This window comes from Bos indicus, chromosome 11 (assembly GCF_029378745.1).
Source record: "Bos indicus isolate NIAB-ARS_2022 breed Sahiwal x Tharparkar chromosome 11, NIAB-ARS_B.indTharparkar_mat_pri_1.0, whole genome shotgun sequence".
In the NCBI taxonomy this organism is placed as follows: Eukaryota; Metazoa; Chordata; class Mammalia; order Artiodactyla; family Bovidae; genus Bos; species Bos indicus.
Genome location: NC_091770.1, coordinates 14489957 through 14508979, shown reverse-complemented (window position 1 = coordinate 14508979; position 19023 = coordinate 14489957). Strand labels below are relative to the sequence as shown.

The 19023-nt window shown below is 36.2% G+C and overlaps 2 protein-coding genes across 5 annotated transcripts in view; one reads left to right on the top strand and one right to left on the bottom strand.

The window, feature by feature from the left end:
- MEMO1 (mediator of cell motility 1) overlaps positions 1-19023 on the top strand; it is a 110727-nt gene that overhangs the window by 74905 nt on the left and 16799 nt on the right. For all 4 annotated transcript variants that reach the window (XM_070798468.1, XM_070798471.1, XM_070798469.1 and 1 more), the window contains one exon: positions 14399-14541. In XM_070798468.1, coding sequence (XP_070654569.1) covers positions 14399-14541 — 143 coding nt within the window. The remainder of the gene's footprint in view (positions 1-14398; positions 14542-19023) is intronic.
- On the bottom strand, positions 8902-9388 carry LOC109565959 (large ribosomal subunit protein eL42-like). Its single transcript, XM_019969966.2, has one exon. The coding sequence runs from the start codon at positions 9328-9330 to the stop codon at positions 9016-9018; it is 315 nt and encodes a 104-aa protein (XP_019825525.2). The 5' UTR covers positions 9331-9388; the 3' UTR covers positions 8902-9015.

Here is a 19023-nt window from a genome sequence, read left to right as displayed (position 1 = left end):
TCTCTGTATTATTCTCATTTACTCTTTGTTTACCGTTTAAAATTTTAATTGATTTTCGGGTCACTGTAAAATATATTCTTTATGACATAGAAGTCTGTGAATATTGATTAATGTAGATTTGTAAATATCCAACACCGTCAAGATATAGAACAATTCCTTTGCCTCAGTTTTAGTGCTTTTTTGTTCAGAAAAATGTGCAAAGTAAATAGTGGAATTCTTTAGTAAATTTCAAAGTGTTTGAGAAATATGGCCCTGTAAAAATACTTACGTTCACTGTAAAAATATATTTTCAGCCATATAATACTTTTTGTTACTGCTAATATTTTTGTAACATGGACAGCTTGAAAGCACAGTACAGTGTATTTAAATCTTTCATCTTAGGTTTTAGGTTCAAGTCAATCTTAGAAATTCACTGTGGTTAGGATTTGACAACTTCAGTACTTATATCATTATATATATTTAAAAAAATATTGATTTTGTATCGTTTATCCAGATTGTTAAGCCTAACTCTTGTAATTTCTTGTGTTTATTCTTATTAATTATATTTTTGAGTTCCCTGAGTGAGAAAACTACTATCAAATGCCAAATGCCAAATGTATGGTATTAATTACTAATAACTGAACTTTTTCCTGTTCTTAATATCTTATATTAGTATAATATATTTGTTAAAATTGAGGAACCAGTATTGACACAGGATTATTAAGTAAAGTTCATAGTTTAATTCGGATTCACTCTTTGTGTTAGTATAGTCTTTGGCTTTGCCAAATGCTTCATTTCATGTCTCTCTAATAGTCCCATGTAGAGTAGTTTTACTGTCCTAAAAATCCCCTGTGCTCTACCTATTCCTCTTCTCTCTTCTCTCCATCTCCATCTAACCCCTGGTAACTACTGATCTTTTTATTGTCTTCCTAGCCATATAGTTTCTGGAATATCGTGTAGTTGGAATCATGTAGTATGTAGCCTTTCCAGGTTGACTTCTTGAACTTAGTAATATATTATCAAAATTCCAAGTCTTTTTATGGCTTGGTAGCTTATTTTTCTTTGTTGTTGAGTAATAGCCCATTTTATGGCTGTGTCAGTCTTTCTACTCACCTATTAAAAGATTATTGATATCATTGGATTAAGTTCAGTTCAGTGGCTTAGTCATGTCTATATCTTTGCAACCCCATGAACTGCAGCACGCCAGGCCTCCCTGTCCATCAGCAGCTTCCAGGGTCCACCCAAACCCATGTCCATTGAGTCAGTGATGCCATCCAACCATCTCATCCTCTGTGTTCCCCTTCTCCTCCTGCCTTCAATCTTACCCAGCATCAGGATCTTTTCAAATGTGTCAGCTCTTCATATCAGGTGGCCAAAGTACTGGAGTTTCAGCTTCAACATCAGTCCTTCCAATGAACACCCAGGACTGATCTCCTTTAGGATGGACTGGTTGGCTGTCCTTGCAGCCCAAGGGATTCTCAAGAGTCTTTTGCAACACCACAGTTCGAAAGCATTAATTCTTCGGTGCTCAGCTTTCTTTATAGTCCAACTCTCACATCCATACATGACTAACGGAAAAACCACAGCCTTGAGTAGACGGACCTTTGTTGACAAAGTAATGTCTCTGCTTTTTAATATGCTGTCTAGGTTGGTCATAACTTTCCTCCAAGGAGTAAGCGTCTTTTAATTTCATGGCTGCAATCACCATCTGCAGTGATTTTGGAGCCCAAAAAGATAAAGTCAGCCACTGTTTCCATTGTTTCCCCATCTATTTGCCATGAAGTGATGGGACCCGATGCCATGATCTTAGTTTTTGAATGTTGAGTTTGAAGCCAGATTTTTCACTCTCCTCTTCCACTTTCATAAAGAGGCTCTTTAGCTCTTCTTCACTTTCTGCCATAAGGGTGGTGTCATCTGCATATCTGAGGTTATTGATATTTTTCCCGGCAATCTTGATTCCAGCTTGTGCTTCCTCCAGCCCAGCATTTCTCATGATGTACTCTGCATAGAAGTTAAATAAGCAGGGTGACAATATACAGCTTTGACGTACTTCTTTTCCTATTTGGAACCAGTCTGTTGTTCCATGTCCAGTTCTAACTGTTGCTTCCTGACCTGCATACAGATTTCTCAAGAGGCAGGTCAGGTGGTCTGGGATTCCCATCTCTTTGACAATTTTCCACAGTTTATTGTGATCCACACAATCAAAGGCTTTGGCATAGTCAATAAAGCAGAAATAGATGTTTTTCTGGAACTCTCTTGCTTTTTCCATGATCCAGAGGATGTTGGCAATTTGATCTCTGGTTCCTCTGCCTTTTCTAAAACCAGCTTGAACATCAGGAAGTTCATGGTTCATGTATTGCTGAAGCCTGGCTTGGAGAATTTTGAGCATTACTTTACTAGCATGTGAGATGAGTGCAATTGTGCGGTAGTTTGAGCATTCTTTGGCATTGCCTTTCTTTGGGATTGGAATGAAAACTTACCTTTCCACTCACCTATTAAAAGATTGTTGATATTATTGGATTAATATCTGTTATATTTTTTACCATTTTCTATTCGCTGCTCTTGTTCTTTCTTTTCTTACTCTTTTTCTTTTTCCTCTGATTTTAATTGAACATTTAATATGAGTTCATTTTCTTTCCTCTCTTAGCATAGGTTACACTTCTTTTTGCTTTTTTTTGTGGTTGCTGTAAAATTTGCAATGTACATTTGCAACTGACGCAAGTACACTTTCAAGTAACACTGTACTGATTCATGCAGTGCAGGTATCTTACAGTATTCACAATTTCTTGTTCTTATCCCTTATAACATCGTTATCATTCATAAGCTATAATTATCAAGCACATTATTGCTGTATTATTTTGAACAAATCATTATGTTAGATCAATTAAGAATAAGAAAAAAAATGAAATATACCAAAGATGTTATTTTAAATTCTTTTATTCCTTTCTAATATGCTTCTTTTCTTCTATGTCAATATGAGCTTATGAACTATGTCGTTTTCCTTCTCTCTGAAAGACTTTTTACCACTTCGTGGCTCTGATTTTATTATTTAAAACTTGCTATTTGGGGTTGGACAAAGGATTTCTTTTATCTTTGCCACCTCCTCAAGAACACACAAGAGATGTTTCCTTTTCCAGTGTTTCTGTTAATCACAAATTAAGAATAATGTATTTTATTTATAGGGAGTAATTAAGTAGGCTAGTGAACAAAACTCATTTTGACTCCATATGGTAATTCCTCCCTGTCTGGTTTTACTAGTTTGATGTAAAGATTTGATTGTTTTTAAGATATTTACCTTTATTTTGGGGGGCTCCAAAATCACTGCAGATAGTGATTGCAGCCATGAGATTAAAAGACACTTACTCCTTGGAAGGAAAGTTATGACCAACCTAGACAGCATATTAAAAAGCAGACAGATTACTTTGTCAACAAAGGTCTGTCTAGTCAAGGCTGTGGTTTTTTCAGTAGTTATGTATGGATGTGAGAGTTGGACTATAAAGAAGGCTGAGTGCCGAAGAATTGATGCTTTTGAACTGTGGTGTTGGAGAAGACTCTTGAAGAGTCCCTTGGACTGCAAGGAGATCCAACCAGTCCATTCTGAAGGAGATCAGTCCTGGGTGTTCATTGGAAGGATTGATGTTGAAACTGAATCTCTAATACTTTGGCCACCTGATGTGAAGAGCTGACTCATTTGAAAAGATCCTGATGCTGGGAAAGATTGAAGGTAGGAGGAGAAGGGGATGACAGAGGATGAGATCGTTGGATGGCATTACCAACTGAATGGACATGGGTTTGGGTAGATTCCGGTTGTTGGTAATGGATAGGGAGGCCTGGCATGGTGCGGTTCATGGGTTGCAAAGAGTTGGACACGACTGAGCCACTGAACTGAATTGAACCTTCAAAATTTAAAAATTTGGTTAATCTAAATTTTTCAGATACGAGTAGTGTTGCTTAATTATGCAGGGAATAATGAGTGATGCAAAAACAAGTAAATATTGTGTGTTTCTTCAGCATATAGTCCAGTTGGAGAAATAAGAACTGTATATAAATAAATGTAATATAATTCAAAATGTTATAAGTACAATTGAAGAGTTTATAGAAACAGAAAAAAAGGTATGAAGATGATAGCTGAGTTAGGGGAGCACAGAGAAGGCATTGTGAAGAAGATGATATTTGAGTGTACTTTGAGGATGGCTGTAGTTTTCACAGAGTGAGGCAGAATTTTTTGTTGGAAACAGAATACTGTAAATATAAAATGCAGAAGTAAGAAAGCCCAGGGCTAATTTTAAGAGCAGGAACCTATTTGACTTAGCTTGTGGAAGTTACAGAAGTCTGGGTTAGTAATTGAGGTCTGTCTCTAGATGACTTTTGTTTGACCTGCATAGGTAGAAAAAGTTTTTCACCGATATGAATGTTTTTAGTTTGATGTTGATCCTGCCACTTCTTGTTATCGTATATCTTATCTGACCTTTCACAGATATATGGTACCAACATGGGCCTGGAGACATTTGAGTAGGTAACCTTGTAGGGGCAGAGAGTAAAAGGGCCAAGATTAGAAAGCTGGAACGGTTGGTTGGGACAGGATTATGAAGGACATTAATGTCATTTTAAGATATTTGTATTTTATTCCATGATTGTTATAGAGCTAGTAAATGTTCTTCAGAAGGAGGGTGATGATTAGAACTTGACTGTAAGAGTATTCTTCTTTAATGTCATGATGGTACTGTGAAGGATGGATTAGAGTTGGAAGAGGTTGATAGAAATAGTTTAGAAATCATGGAGGCTTTGGACTAAAGTAATAATGGATAAAGCTGAGCAGGTTATGGGAGAATGAAGAAAACTTGGTAAATATTTCTGTGTGGGAGAGTAAGATCATTTTAAATACTTTTAACGTGTAAGAGTGTACAATTAACAGAGATGGTCAAGATGTTAACTTTTTGGTGTAAACCAGGTACAATTTTAGGAGAACATAGGGCATGGAAATGTTGACTTGTTTCCATCAAAATACTGGAATGTTTCTGTAAAAATACTGGTGTGACCATAATTCTCAAAGCTGACTTGCACCAGTTCATCATAGTACTGTTTTGCTTCAAACAGTTGAGTTTCCATAATAGAGTTCAGTAAGATTCTCTGGTACCTGAAATATGCCTGCCCTTGTAAAATCTTTTTTACTAGTTTTCCTACAGGAATGGAAATTCAGAAAGGTATACCCTTTGAAATTAATATTGATAGTCTCACTGTATTCCCTTACCTGATCAAACAGTAAAGATTTATAATGACTTAAATGTTGATTTTAGTTGTCACTGACAGTTTACCTTCTCCCTTTTCCCTCTCTTTTTCCCCTAGTTTCTTTGACTCTGCCTGATGTTTTCTGGGTCTTTCTAGTTTATTCTTTCTCACAGTGAGTCAGAGTATTCTGCATTTAATCTGTATACGTATCCCTGTCGTTGAAGGTGAATTTGATCAAGAGGAAAAGACTAGCGGAATTGTTCCACATAGGGTTCCCTAAAACTCCACATTATGATTTCTTTCTGTCTCTGTGCCTTTAACACCTTTTTTGAGGGTTCCACGACCAGCCTCACTTGAAGGACTCATAGATGTATCATGACTATGGTTTATTAGAAAAGATGTGATACACAATAGGACCAGCAAGGGACAAAAGATGTGTCAGGGAGAATCTGGAGGAATCCAAATGTGGGCTTCCAGCATTCTCCCTCCCATAGGGGTGGGCTGAACAGTACGTGGTTCCTCCAGCACTGTAACAAGCGTACAGTGTTTCTGGCCAGGGACGCCTGCTTTAAGATTCTAAATCCAGGATTTTTGTTAGGGGCTAGTCATGTAGACATAAAACTAAAACTATAAAACTATGCTAAAACTCCCAGTAGGAAAGCAGGTGTTTGCCATAATCACATAATTTATGAACAATCTAGGCAAGCTGGTACTGTGTCCCAAGTGGGTAAAAAGAGCCTTAATCCACCTAAATAACATTGCAGGAGCCAAGTGGCTAGGTACCCAAAGGCCAGTCTTACACATAGGACTTTCTAAAGATTTCAGCAACAAATCTGCTGAATTTAACCCAGTTGCAGAATTCCCTTTCCACTTTCCCAGTTCCAGGCTGCCATATTGCCATTCCAGCTTTGTGAATTTTTGATTCACCTGAATACCATTTTAACTCTTATTATAGTTTAGGTTTGTACTAGGTCTTAAGATTCTTCTTTCCTTTCTGATTTGGCCTCAATCAAGGTCTTCAACTATTTAAAATGATCAGAGAAAAAATACGGTATGCTCTTGTGTAGTTACTCTTTAACAGAGTGGAATGACTTGTCTATGGACATGGAAAACAGCCTGAGATTTTCTACCCCCGTCCAGCTTAAATGACAGCCACAAGAGCAGTGTGATTTTCACATGTGTTCTTACCCTGTGACTTTCATACTCCTGGTCGTGTATTTCTGCATATATCGTTTTTTTTTTTAATTGTCATTTATTGAGATTTTAGAGCAAACATGTTTTCTTTGTATACTGCTTAGTTTCTCTTTTTCATGAACATAGAAGATTCCTTTGGATTAGTACCTGTATATCAGGAAGAGAGCATTTTTTAGAATTACAGAGCATGGAGTATCTCCGAAATAAATAAAATTGAATTTTTGATTGTAATGAAACAGTTTTTGTTTATGTGACCATGAAAAGGATGAGCAAAGAGGTACCATAAGACATTTGAGATGATTGGAATATATTTTATTTTTATCAGAGTAGACTTTTAGTATTTATCTACATATGTTTTATCCTCTCTTTTTTCCTTCTGTAAATATTTTCTATCTAAAAGAGGAGAGGAGAATAAATTATATAGCGCTATTGTGGCAACAGCTTCAGCATCTTAGAGATAAGAATAGCTTTTCTTCTGACTGGCTTAGTTATGGTTTTTTAAAAATTCTCACCTGAGAAGCTCTAGACTGCTTCTAAATCTTTGGAAAGTTGGAAGGATTTGTATAGAAAAGAAAATTCTCATGTTCATCAATGTTGTTCAGAGGAGAAATATTCAAATAAATGCCATGGAAAGAACAATCAAATAACTATTTGTATACAGTATTTGATCTAGTTTAAAATGTCATCACTTTTAAGATTTCAGTTATTTATATGCCACTAATTTAGTGAAAACTGCCATTTAAATGATTTTCTTATCACTTAGAATGTTCATATTAGACTTCATAGTTTTCTTCTGATGAAGACTTTTAAAATGTATGCTTACCAAGTTTCAGATGTTCATATAGTATTATTAACTATAACATTAACTATAGAACTATGTTAGCTACTGAATTCACATTTTTATGTTAGAATTTTTGCATTAGAATTTAGACTTTTTTGTACTCTGTACCAGTAGACGCATTGGTGATAGAGTGATATTGTTTGTTTTTAAGGGGAGTGCTTCACTGTTGGTTGTGTGATTTCAGTTTTTTTGTTTGTTACACATCTTGGATCAGTAATTTTCTGCAGCATAGGTTAAGCATAGGACAGAAAAAGAAGGGCTAAAACTTTCATCTGTATTACTAAAGTGCTCATAGGTATTTTGTAAGGTGGGTTTTATTAACTTTGTTTTTATGGATGACGGATGATAGTTTAAGTAACCTGCTGTAGGTAGCAGAGATGGATTTTCTTCCTTTTTTTAAACAGTTTTATTGAAGTTTGAAGTATGAATTTATATCCTATAAAATTTTTGATGAATTTATAGAATTGTGCAGACATTTTCACAATCTAGTTTTTTTAAAAAGAATATTTTGTTTATTTTTATTTATTTGGCTGGACTGGATCATAGTTATAGCATGTGGGATCTTTAGCTGCAGCGTATGGGGTCTAGTTATTTAACCAGGGATTAAACCTGGGCTCCCTGCATTGGGGACACTAGGGAAGTCCCTCACAATCTAGTTTTAACATTTTTATCACCCAAAAAAGAAACCTTGTGTTCATTTGAGGAAAATTTCTGCTTCTATTCTCAACCTCAGGTACCCATTTACCTTCTTTCTCTGTAGATTTGTATTTTTTGGAAATTTTAAATAAATGGAATCATACAATATGTAGTCCTTTGTGTTGGTCCTTTTTCACTTAGCATACTGTTCTTGAGATTCATCCACGTTGCATTGTGTATTAATGGTTCATTCATTTTTTATTGCCAAGTGGATATTCCATTGTATGAATATTCCATTTTGTTTAACCATTCACCAGTTGATGGACATTTGGGTCATCTTTATTTTTGGCTATTAGGAATAATGTTATAAACATTCTTGTACAAGTACAAGTCTTTATATGAATATGTTTTCATTTCTCTTGAATAGGTACTTGTGAATGGAATTTTGAGTCATATGATAAGTCTGTGTTTTTTGTAGTGATGGCACCATTTTATATTCTAGGGAACAAAGCATGAGGGTTCTGTTTCTCCATATTCTGGCCAATACCTGGTATTGTCAGTCTTTACATGACAGCTCTTCTAACAGATGTGTAGTGTAAGCTGACTGTGGTGTTAGTTTGCCATCTCCCCAGTGACTTATGAATTTGAGCTACTTTTCATATGATAGTCATTTGTGTATCTTCTTTTGTGAAATGTCTGTTCATATATTTTGCCCTAGTTTTAATTTGATAATTTATCTTTTTACTTAGTTATGAGAGATTTTTGTATTCTGGACATAAGTTTTTTATTGATATGCAAAGATTTCTTCCCATGGTATGTCTTATCTGTTTGTTTTCTTAATGGTGTTTATTGAAGAGCAAATGTTCTTGATGGATTCAGTTTCTTTCTTTCTTTTTTTCCTTGTATGGATTCCACTATTGATATCAAGAAATCTTTGCCTAATCTAGGGTTACATAGATTTTCTCTTCTTGAACATGGTCAGCAAACACAACCTGCAGACCATATCTAGCTTGTTATTTTTTTATTTTTTATTTTAGTAGGAATATCACTGTATTTATTCTCATTCAGGCAATTTTTCTGTAACTTCAACATTTTCCTCTCAAAACATAAGAACAAAAGAATCCCAAAGCTTAGAACTAGATCACTTGGTCCTTTCTCTTCTTATGTCCTCCAAGTTCAAAATGCTTGCACCTCTTAATGGCCAGCATCCTCTTGGATCTGCAGTTGGGCTCAACGCATTCAAGTCTCAGCACGACCTCCTTGGTGGTTTTAGCCTTCTTCCGGAAAATTGGCTTGGTTTGCCCACCGTAGCCACTCTGCTTCTGATCATAGCGCCTCTTTCCCTGGGCATACAGGGAATCTTTGCCCTTCTTACACTGGGTCACTTTGTGAGGCTGATGCTTTCCACACTTCTTACAGAAAGTCCTGCGGGTTTTAGGTACGTTGACCATCTTTGCAGTAGAGGTGTCTTCGCGGTGCAAACGAGAGACCCGACGTCCACGTTCCTGCCTCGCCGGAAAGGGTCTAGCTTGTTATTGTCATGTTTTATGGGAGCATAGACACACCCATTCATTTACCTATTGGCTGTGGCTGCTTTCTTTTTACAGTAGCAGTTGAGTAGTTGCTAAAGAGATTGTATAGCCCAGAAAACCTAAAGTATGGCCCATTTCAAAAGATGTTTGCTGAACCCTGTTCTCTGAGTGTTACACTTTTAGCTTATAATATAGTTGTGTCTATGATCCAATTTGTGTATGGTATGAGGTAAAAGTCTGACTTCACTTTTTGTTCTATGGATTATGCAATTATCCCAATACTATTTGTGAAAAGACTATCCTGTAAGTAATGAGTCATTTTCTTTTTGCTGCTTTCACGATTTTCTCTTTGTCTTTGGTTTTCATCAGTTCATTGTGCTGTATCTAGGTTGGCAATCTTGTTATACTTACCTACTTTGGGTTGTTGAGTGTTTTTGATCTCTAGATAAATGTTTCATGAAATTTTTCAGCCATTATTTTTTCTAACTTGTTTCCTGTAACTTTTGTGGGACTCTCACTGTGTGCATCCTCTTGTATTTGATGTTGTCTACACGTCTCCACTGCTCTATTCATTTTTCTTCAGTCTTTTATTCCCTCTGTTCTTCAGATTGGATAACTTATTTTGTCTTTAATTTTACTGATTCTTTATGTAATATTGATTCTCCTCTTCAGACCATATAGTGAATTTTTCATTTCAGTTATACTTTTCAACTCCAAAATTTCCCTTTGGTTCTTTTTAATGGTTTGCCTTTCTTTGTTGATATTTGCTGTAGTCATTGTATAATTAAAAGACGCTTACTCCTTGGAAGGAAAGTTATGACCAACCTAGATAGCATATTGAAAAGCAGAGACATTACTTTGCCAACAAAGGTACATCTAGTCAAGGCTATGGTTTTTCCTGTGGTCATGTATGGATGTGAGAGTTGGACTGTGAAGAAGGCTGAGAGCCGAAGAATTGATGCTTTTGAACTGTGGTGTTGGAGAAGACTCTTGGGAGTCCCTTGGACTGCAAGGAGATCCAACCAGTCCATTCTGAAGGAGATCAGCCCTGGGATTTCTTTGGAAGGAATGATGCTAAAGCTGAAACTCCAGTACTTTGGCCACCTCATGCGAAGAGTTGACTCATTGGAAAAGACTCTGATGCTGGGAGGGATTGGGGGCAGGAGGAGAAGGGGACGACAGAGGATGAGATGGCTGGATGGCATCACTGACTCGATGGATGTGATTCTGAGTGAACTCCGGGAGTTGGTGATGGATAGGGAGGCCTGGCGTGCTGCGATTCATGGGGTCGCAAAGAGTCGGACACGACTGAGCGACTGAACTGAACTGAACTGATACATTAAACTTTTTAAAGCATAGTTTCCTTTATTTCTTTGAACATATTTATAATAACTCTAGGGGCTTCCCAGGTGACGCTAGTGGTAAAGAATCTGCCTGCCAGTGTGGTAGATGGGGGTTCAGTTCCTGGGTCAGGAAGATCCCCTGGAGTTGGAAAAGATACCCCACTCCAGTATTCTTGCCTGGAAAATTCCATGGACAGAGAAGCCTGGCGGGCTACAGTCCATGGGGCTGCAAAGAGTCGGACACAACTGAGTGATTGAGCACATGATAACTTTTAAAATCTGTCTGCTGAATCTAATATCCGATTCCACTTGAATACAGCTTCTGCTAGCTCTCTCCTTGCTCCCAAGAATGGGTTACAGTTTCCTTGTTCTTTGGCTCAGAATTTTTTTTTCCCTCGAAACTGAACTTTTACATAGTACAGTATATTATAGCAACTTTATTGTAATTAATTTTTTTCTTCAGATGATAGTGGTGATGGTTTCATTCATTCATTTATTTCTGGCTGTGCTGGGTCTTCGTTGCTTTACTCGTTGCAGCAGATAGGGGCTGCTCTTTGTTGTGGCGCATGGGCTTCTCATTGCAGTGGTTTCTCTTGTGGAGCACAGGCTCTAGGGTGTGCAGGCTTCAACAGTTGCAGCTCCCAGGCTTCCAGGCACAGGCTCAGTAGTTGTGGCACACAAACTTAGTTGCTCTGAGGCATGTGAGATCTTCCTGGACCAGCTGTTGAACTGGTACCTCCTATACTGACAGGTGGGAGGTATAGGAGCTGAGCTACCAGGGAAGCCCTCATTTTTTTAAAAAAAGTACCTTTCATAGACTCTGTCTGCAGAATCTTTGTTCCAGTGTTTGGCTATTGATGCATCTCCTCAGCTTTTAAATCATTCTTACTTGTTTTTACCTCGACTGTCTAGAGTTCACCCTGGTGTCTGCACTGCTTAGTGCTAGCTACTGTTTGTTTGGAAGTTGTGTTTAAATACCGTGAGCCTATATAGCTTTCACTGTGTGCTGGTGGGTTGTGAGTGTTTTGGGGAGAACATTAGAAGTTTTCAGGTTTGCCTCCTTTACTTTCTCTTGGGTCTTCTCTGGTCTCCCAGTGCTTGTGTGCATCCCTTGTTTCCAGGCAGCCAGGGATGTGTAAGAGCTTATTGTCCCTCAGGTCTCCACGTGCCTTTGTGCTTGCTCTCATCCTCCCAGTTCCCTGGCATTTGGGTGGAGCTTCAGCCTTCTGGACCTCCCCTGCACACATGTGCTGCCTCCTGTTCAGCTGGCGCATCTTCTCACAACTTGTCAGTTTATCCTGTCCCTATATGGCTCTCTCCTTCCCAGGACCTCCCTGTTAGATTTCTAGGTAGTCCTCAGGTTTGTGGCTTGCCTCAAATGGTGTGGTCATTTCAGGCTACAAAAGTGGCAGGATTTTCTGTTTCCTGCTGGGTGTGCGTATTCTGCTCTCTGCCCCAAGCCAAAGTCAGCCCCCTTCAACAGCGAAGCTGCTGGTTTTTCATAGCCAGCCTCACCTTGCATTTACCATAATGTTGAAGGACAGAGGATTGAGGCAGTTCCTGGTAAGGCGCCAGGCTTGCACTGTTCTTCTCAAAAAGGTTATTTTATTTTTCAGGAATTAACTCTTCTCATTGTATTTTTTTGGCCTTTGCTTGATTTTCAGAGCACAAAATCGTTGTTTTGGGGACAGTTTTATTCAGTTTTATAATTGTTCTTTGAGGGCAAGATTTTATACTCCTTTGCTAGGGAAGACCAGCTTCACAACTTGGATTCTGGACTTTTAATAGGAATGTCACAGTTCAAAGCCAAATTCTCTCTTCTTTGATTTATGCCTTGTGGGGATACAGAACAGAAGTAACAATTATTTTTTAAAAAGTGAAATGGCAAAGAGGTAGATGGATGAATCTTAATTCAAAGGTTGGATTTCTCAGTAGTATGAGACTTTTACCCCTGTATAGATAGCTCAAACTGAGGTTAACTGAGTGGTTTGGTGGCTCTTACAGATTAGACTTGTGATGTTTCTGCAGAGTAAACCAACACGGACAAAGTACTTTTCTTACAGTATTCCTCACTTTGTAACAGTTTTATGAATTAGGCATTGTAATTATGATCATTTTGCAAATAAGATAAATTTTTAGGTTAGTAACTTACCTTTGTACTCAACATTTGTTTATATGTGATAGAGATAGTACTTGAACCCATTTCTTCTGACTTCTTGTTTTTTTATACTCTGCTTCCCTACTGTGTCATTTTAATGATCTTAGTGTTTTTATTTATGTAGGTAGTGCTTGAAGTTAGAACAACTCATAACAATCTTCTTGAATTTTTTGCAAGAGTACAAATTCTTTTCTTTCATATGATAATCACTCTTACCTTACTGAAAAGCCCCTATTCATTCACGCAGTTGTGAAGCACAGTGGTTAAGAATCATAGAAAGAGATATCCCATGGCAGCTTCCTCTGCCAGCTTCCTGTTTTTTTCTTACTCCATAGATGCAGATTCTGCCCAAGAAGCCCCTGCATTGCAGAGGGACTGGAGATCTGTATGATCTGTTTATTTCGCAATTGACAAGGGTAAGGGGGCCTTTTTGGGGGAGGCGCTTGGGTGCCCTGAATTTAGCTTTATGAAGCTGAGCTAACATTTATTTTGGTAATACTTAAACCTAGTTTTTTTTTTTTTTACAGACCCTTCTATAAATTCTGTTTGTCCTACATCAATTAAGTGCCAGAGTACCATATTAAAAGCCGTTTATCATAAGATTTTTTTTTTTTAAGTCCTGTTCACAACAAGTCAGACAAGCATGAGTCATGTTTCTACAATGTCAAATCTGGGGTCATTTAGAATATAAATAATATTGGATATATGTAAATTAAATTTCACTACAATGAAAATTTTTAAAGGTCTGTTTCTATAGCCTGTCACGGTTATTCTTAATTTGCTTTGTTCCTTTTCCATAAATCTTTCAATCTGTAGAGTGAAAAAGGGACTTGTAAATATGCTATAGACATTGTGGATGGGCGTGGTATCTTTTTCTTGCTGCCAGAAATTAATACCTATATCCTTGAATTCTATGTCCATCCTAGATGCCAGTGAAATTTGAGTTGTATCTTCAGACTGTTCTGTATCTGTTTAATTAGTTTAGGTTTGAGGTGTAGCTGGTGAATCTTTTGGGAGCCAAGATAAGTTTTGTGGGTCTCACTTGGCAGGTTTATAGAGCTAGTGCCAGAAATGGTGGTGTTTACAATCAGAATTAAGTAAGGAAGAATTTAATGCTCTTTTAAACTGCAGAAGCATTGGGCAGAGATGATTGTAGCTTTTTTGGGTAGTTGAGAAGATTGATGATAGTGATTTGATGAGCTTACTTTTATATTTGATGATATTGTTAGTAGTAAAATAGCTGCTTTACCTAAAGAACTAGTGTACATTTCTGTAATTTACATAGATATTTTTAATATTCTGTACCTCTCATTTTTGAATGGTTTTCTTTAAATATTAATTTATAGATTTTAAGGATTAAACAACATTATGTATATTATCCATACCACTGTTAATAAATGTTCCACTTTTTAGTGCCAAGCATTGGAAACCTATTTTTTTATTTCTTAAATGACTTTTTTTTTTTTTTTCTTCTGTTTTCTTTAAGCCATAAGGATGAGTTTACCATTATTCCTGTATTGGTTGGAGCTCTGAGTGAGTCAAAAGAACAGGAATTCGGAAAACTCTTCAGTAAATACCTAGCGGAGCCTAGCAATCTCTTTGTGGTTTCTTCTGATTTCTGCCATTGGGGTAAGTTCTAGATTTTACCATTTCATGGTAGAAATTATGTACTTGTGGTTAAAGGTGTCTTTTCATTCTAAGCTCTGATCTTCAGTTATTTATCACTTTCCTTGGAAAGTTACACTTTTAGCAATAATATATAAAGGTGAATAAAAAACTCTTGGTCATTTAAAAAGGATGAGATTGTAATAGGGGATTATGGATACATTTCCAAAGGCGACTGGTATAATTGGATTCACACTGTGAGGGCATCCTTGCTTAGACACTTAGGTTAGTAGGAGTTAAGATCTTTTAACCCCATTTCTAGGTAGAGCTGTGTGATAAATTCTCTGAAGTGAGTTTTTTGGCAGATAAAACAAATGTTCTTTAGAACGAAGAAGAGCACTGTATGCTATGCCAGTCTTGCTCCACATTTTTTCTTGTAATTAGTCCTTTCTTCTTTCTCTTTTTGCCTTTGGTGCTTAATTTTTGCGCATAGTTGCCTCCAAAGATTATACCTCAAAGTACCCTCCAAAGATTGTAACATGTTAGCTATTAGCACTGTGGTCTTCACTGGTTCATAAGCATAAGAACTTCGAAGAGATTTTTGTTATTGTGAATTAAAAAAAATAAGGAAGCTTCACAATGAATAGATCATAAAGGAAGTGAGATGTTTATGGATGCCTCTTTTAGTTAAATTTTTTTCTTGAATTCTTTGGATACAGTTTGTTCTATTTATTCATTACTGTGATAGAATGTTTCTGAATCCTGTTCCTTTTAGGACACTCTTTGACTCATTGATTTAATGGTTTAAGGATGCCAATATCTGTTCATTCTTCAGTTGTTTCTTTGATTATGGTGAAAACATAAGGCTCAACACCATAAATTTTAAGCTACATAATGGCCAGAAAAACACCCTTAATGAGCTATAGGGAGCTCTGGCCTTTACATGTCTTGTCATTGATTGCCAGAGTTGATTCTACATTTATCAGGCCTGGATAGGCTGGTTTCTTCTTCTCTTACATCATGCTGCACTGTGTGTGGCCTTGAGATTTCAGTTCAAGAGAACCATTCTTCCTAATGGTACAGATAAATATTTTGTTATCACTGATTTCTCTGCTGGGGCTGATTATCCCCACAGGAGACATTTGGAAAAGCCTGGAGACAGTTTTGGCCCTCATAGCTGGAGTGGGAAGGAGGTGGGGATGCTATTGGCATCTAATGAGTAGAGTCCAGCAAAGCTGTTAGGAGCTGTTAGGTAAACATCCTATAACGTACAGGATTATCTTGCCCACATGTCGATAGTGCTGAGGTTGAAAGCCCTAGTTTAGGGTATGCAGGTAGCTCTGTGTGCTACCTCGCCTCTCAGGGTTCTTTAATAATTAATTCTATTTGCTAGTTGGTTTGCTACCTTTGGCAGAAGTTATTTTTTATGGATATAAGTGTATTACTTAGATCTGAAAGGGTTCTTTTCTTGGGGATTTTGAAGTTTAGTCATAAAACTAAGGAGTATCATTATTGGGGGGGAGAAGCTATTTTTCTTAGTATTATGAATGAAGCATGAATAAAGAATAAAGTATTATGAATAAAGAAATTTAAAGTTCCTAAAGCATGTGTCCCTTCCTCTTCACTTTTAAGGCTCTTTGAATTGTTTAAAATCACTTTGTGATCTAAATAATTCACTTCCCTGATATGATAGTATTCTTCAGGGCCTGGACTATCCCTCAATGTTGGTATAGTACAACCACAACATAAATCCACTTAAAAGACGAGATGTTTTAATGTTGCTTTTGTGTGAACTCATCCTTTTTACCTCATTGGTGATTATAAAGCAAATCCTAGTCCGCTACTGTATTTAAGTAGAATGTTGAGAGAGAAAAACAGATTTTGTTTTGTATCTATTTAAATCTTCAGAAAATTATTTAGGCCATTTAATCTACTGATTTCTTGAAAATTTTGGAATTTAAATTGGAGGATTGAATTTTCTGGTTATAATTACAAAAAAGAAGTCAAACTTTCCAAAGCCTGGTAAATGTTAGCTATTGGAATTGTCAAGAGACTAAAACATATTTATATTTACATTTAGTGGTTAAGTAATAGAACCTTTCCAAGTGTTTATTTTTTCAGTATAACTGTCGCTAATAATGCTCATTAAATGCTTACTTTGTACTTACGGAAAGCACTGTACTAATTCTTGTTAGGAAATTTGTTGGAGGTTTGGGGGTAAGTGGAAAGAGTTACATGGACACTATTCCAAAATTGGTAGACTCCTTTCTACAATGTAATAATGACTGCCATTCTTGTAAAGTAAGTTTTCATTTTCTCCTGTACATGCCTGTTGAAATAATATGAATCATTGGCTAGTTATGGATTGAACTGTGTTTACTTAAAGAAGATAAATTTCATATTTTTGAAATTCATGCTCTAGTGGCATTGGTCCTCTTTCCTATATGGATGAACAGTAATTTCCATCTCAAAAATCTAGCCTTTTCTCATGACTACAATACTTAGTTTCTTCTTGTTTTAATGATACTATGCGGATTGATTTTATCATGCCTAAGTAATGATAATGCTGAATTCAAAATCATTTCACAGGAAAGATGAATTTTCTGAAGTACTCAAGAGATCTTAAAAGTTTCATTGAGTTAGGCTCTTAATACACTTCACATTTCTGAATAGCTGTTTTTTTTTCTTTAAGAGAAGTCACTTGATTATGGTACAGTTGACCAATTGCTCAGATATATACAGTGGGATTTTTTTCTTGTTGCTGTTAAATAATATGTTAGAGTACTGGCAGTAACGACATCTTTATTTCTAGTGGTTGTTTCTCTTTGTATTCAGTCCGGGTTCTGTGAAAAATAAAATGAAAAACTTGATGATAGAGACAGTTGAGAGACCTATATGTGTGTAACTGGAAGAATTTTGCCTTGTCAACCTTATTTGTTAGCCAATGTCCATTGTAAAAATTAATTTTTTAAAGGGGTGGTTTGCTTTAAAGAGATTCATCTTTCTGATCCCACTTAGCTCTTGTTTAGACTTGAAGGAGATATTGGAGAAATAAAAAAATTGATTAAAATCCTCTGAATTTTTCTTTTTGGGTGAGACAAGCAAAGGGACAGTTTGGAACCTAGATTCTGTTGTGCCCTGTCTTTCTGTCCCCTCATTTGAATCTCCCTGCTTTTGGGGAGCCCCAAATGGTGTTTCTCTGATACCATTTGCGTATCAGGAAGAGTAACATAAGAGAAAGGACGCGTGCCGCTGGTAGTTGACTTCATCCCGGTTAAGTGATGTGTCCCCATGCACTGTGCACTTACAAATGCCACACCTTGCTGGATGGCTCCATTACAGAGAATTTTGTCTGTTGTCAGGACTTTTTAGTTTTTTTAGTTAGTAGAGTTTGTATTCTGTTTTCCTGAGTTTTATTTTTGCTCTTTCCCATATATTCTGTTAATATTTGCTTTTTCCTGATCATCCTGAACTTTATACTTTGAAATTTAGATTATTGACAGCTTTCATTAACATAACTTTCAGTTAACTTCTGAGAAGTTTCTAAATGAAACTGGATCTAACAGAAGTTGATTCTTTAAAGTGGATTCACACTTCTGTTTATTAGATAATTTTCCTTTTAAAGGATAGTTTTAATTTCAAATCAGTTTCAGTAAATTTATTTGGTAAAAGTTAATGATAAATTATTTTGTTAAAATATGAATAAGGTTTATACTACAGTCACTTCAGCAGGTTTGGATTTTTATCTGTAAACTTGCATTTGTATATTTACATAATTTTTAATAAATACATGCCACTTATTAAAAACTGGCATTTCTAGTTTAATATGTATTAGTATATGATTATTCATATTCTCCTCCCTTTCTGTTGTTAGTCTCTTGGGTATGATGGTATTACTATTTTCTAAATATTTAAATTGATTTAAGTTAGCTAATTCCTGAAATATATCTTATTCAAGATATCATATTTGTCTTCTCAAATATTGGTACATAGTGATTTCACATATTTAGGGTTTTGATCTTTTGCGAGTTTGAGAGAAAGCCAATAATTTTACATTGTAACTAAGACTTCAGAATGAAAGGACTATAGTATATTGCTTATAAAAATGAATACCTTATTTGATGCTACTTAGATAATATTTTCTTTATGAAACATTTTTTCTTTGGTAGTGATTTCAATTAAATGTCCCTAGTTTAGGTCCTTAGTGTAGAATGGTCTAATAGTCTTATCTCAAGGTGTTGTGAGGTTGAACTCAAATATTTAAACATATAAAGGGATTAAGTAAATGTATAATAGTACAGTTTTTCCTGGACATACATCAGGAAGTCTGTTTTGCTCACTGATCTTTTGGGGGCTTTATAGAACAACTTTCCAAGCTCAATATTTATTTCTGCAATCTAGCATATAGCTTAATGTTGAGATAGTTAATTTTTTTTTTACTTCCTGTTTTGAGGTATTTCAAAAGCAGTGTTGGTTCTTGTGCCATTCATTGTTGTGTTTGTCCTC

Bases quoted from the DNA above. Each gene is read 5' to 3' on its own strand.
- LOC109565959 (XM_019969966.2), bottom strand. From the start codon at position 9,330: ATGGTCAACGTACCTAAAACCCGCAGGACTTTCTGTAAGAAGTGTGGA.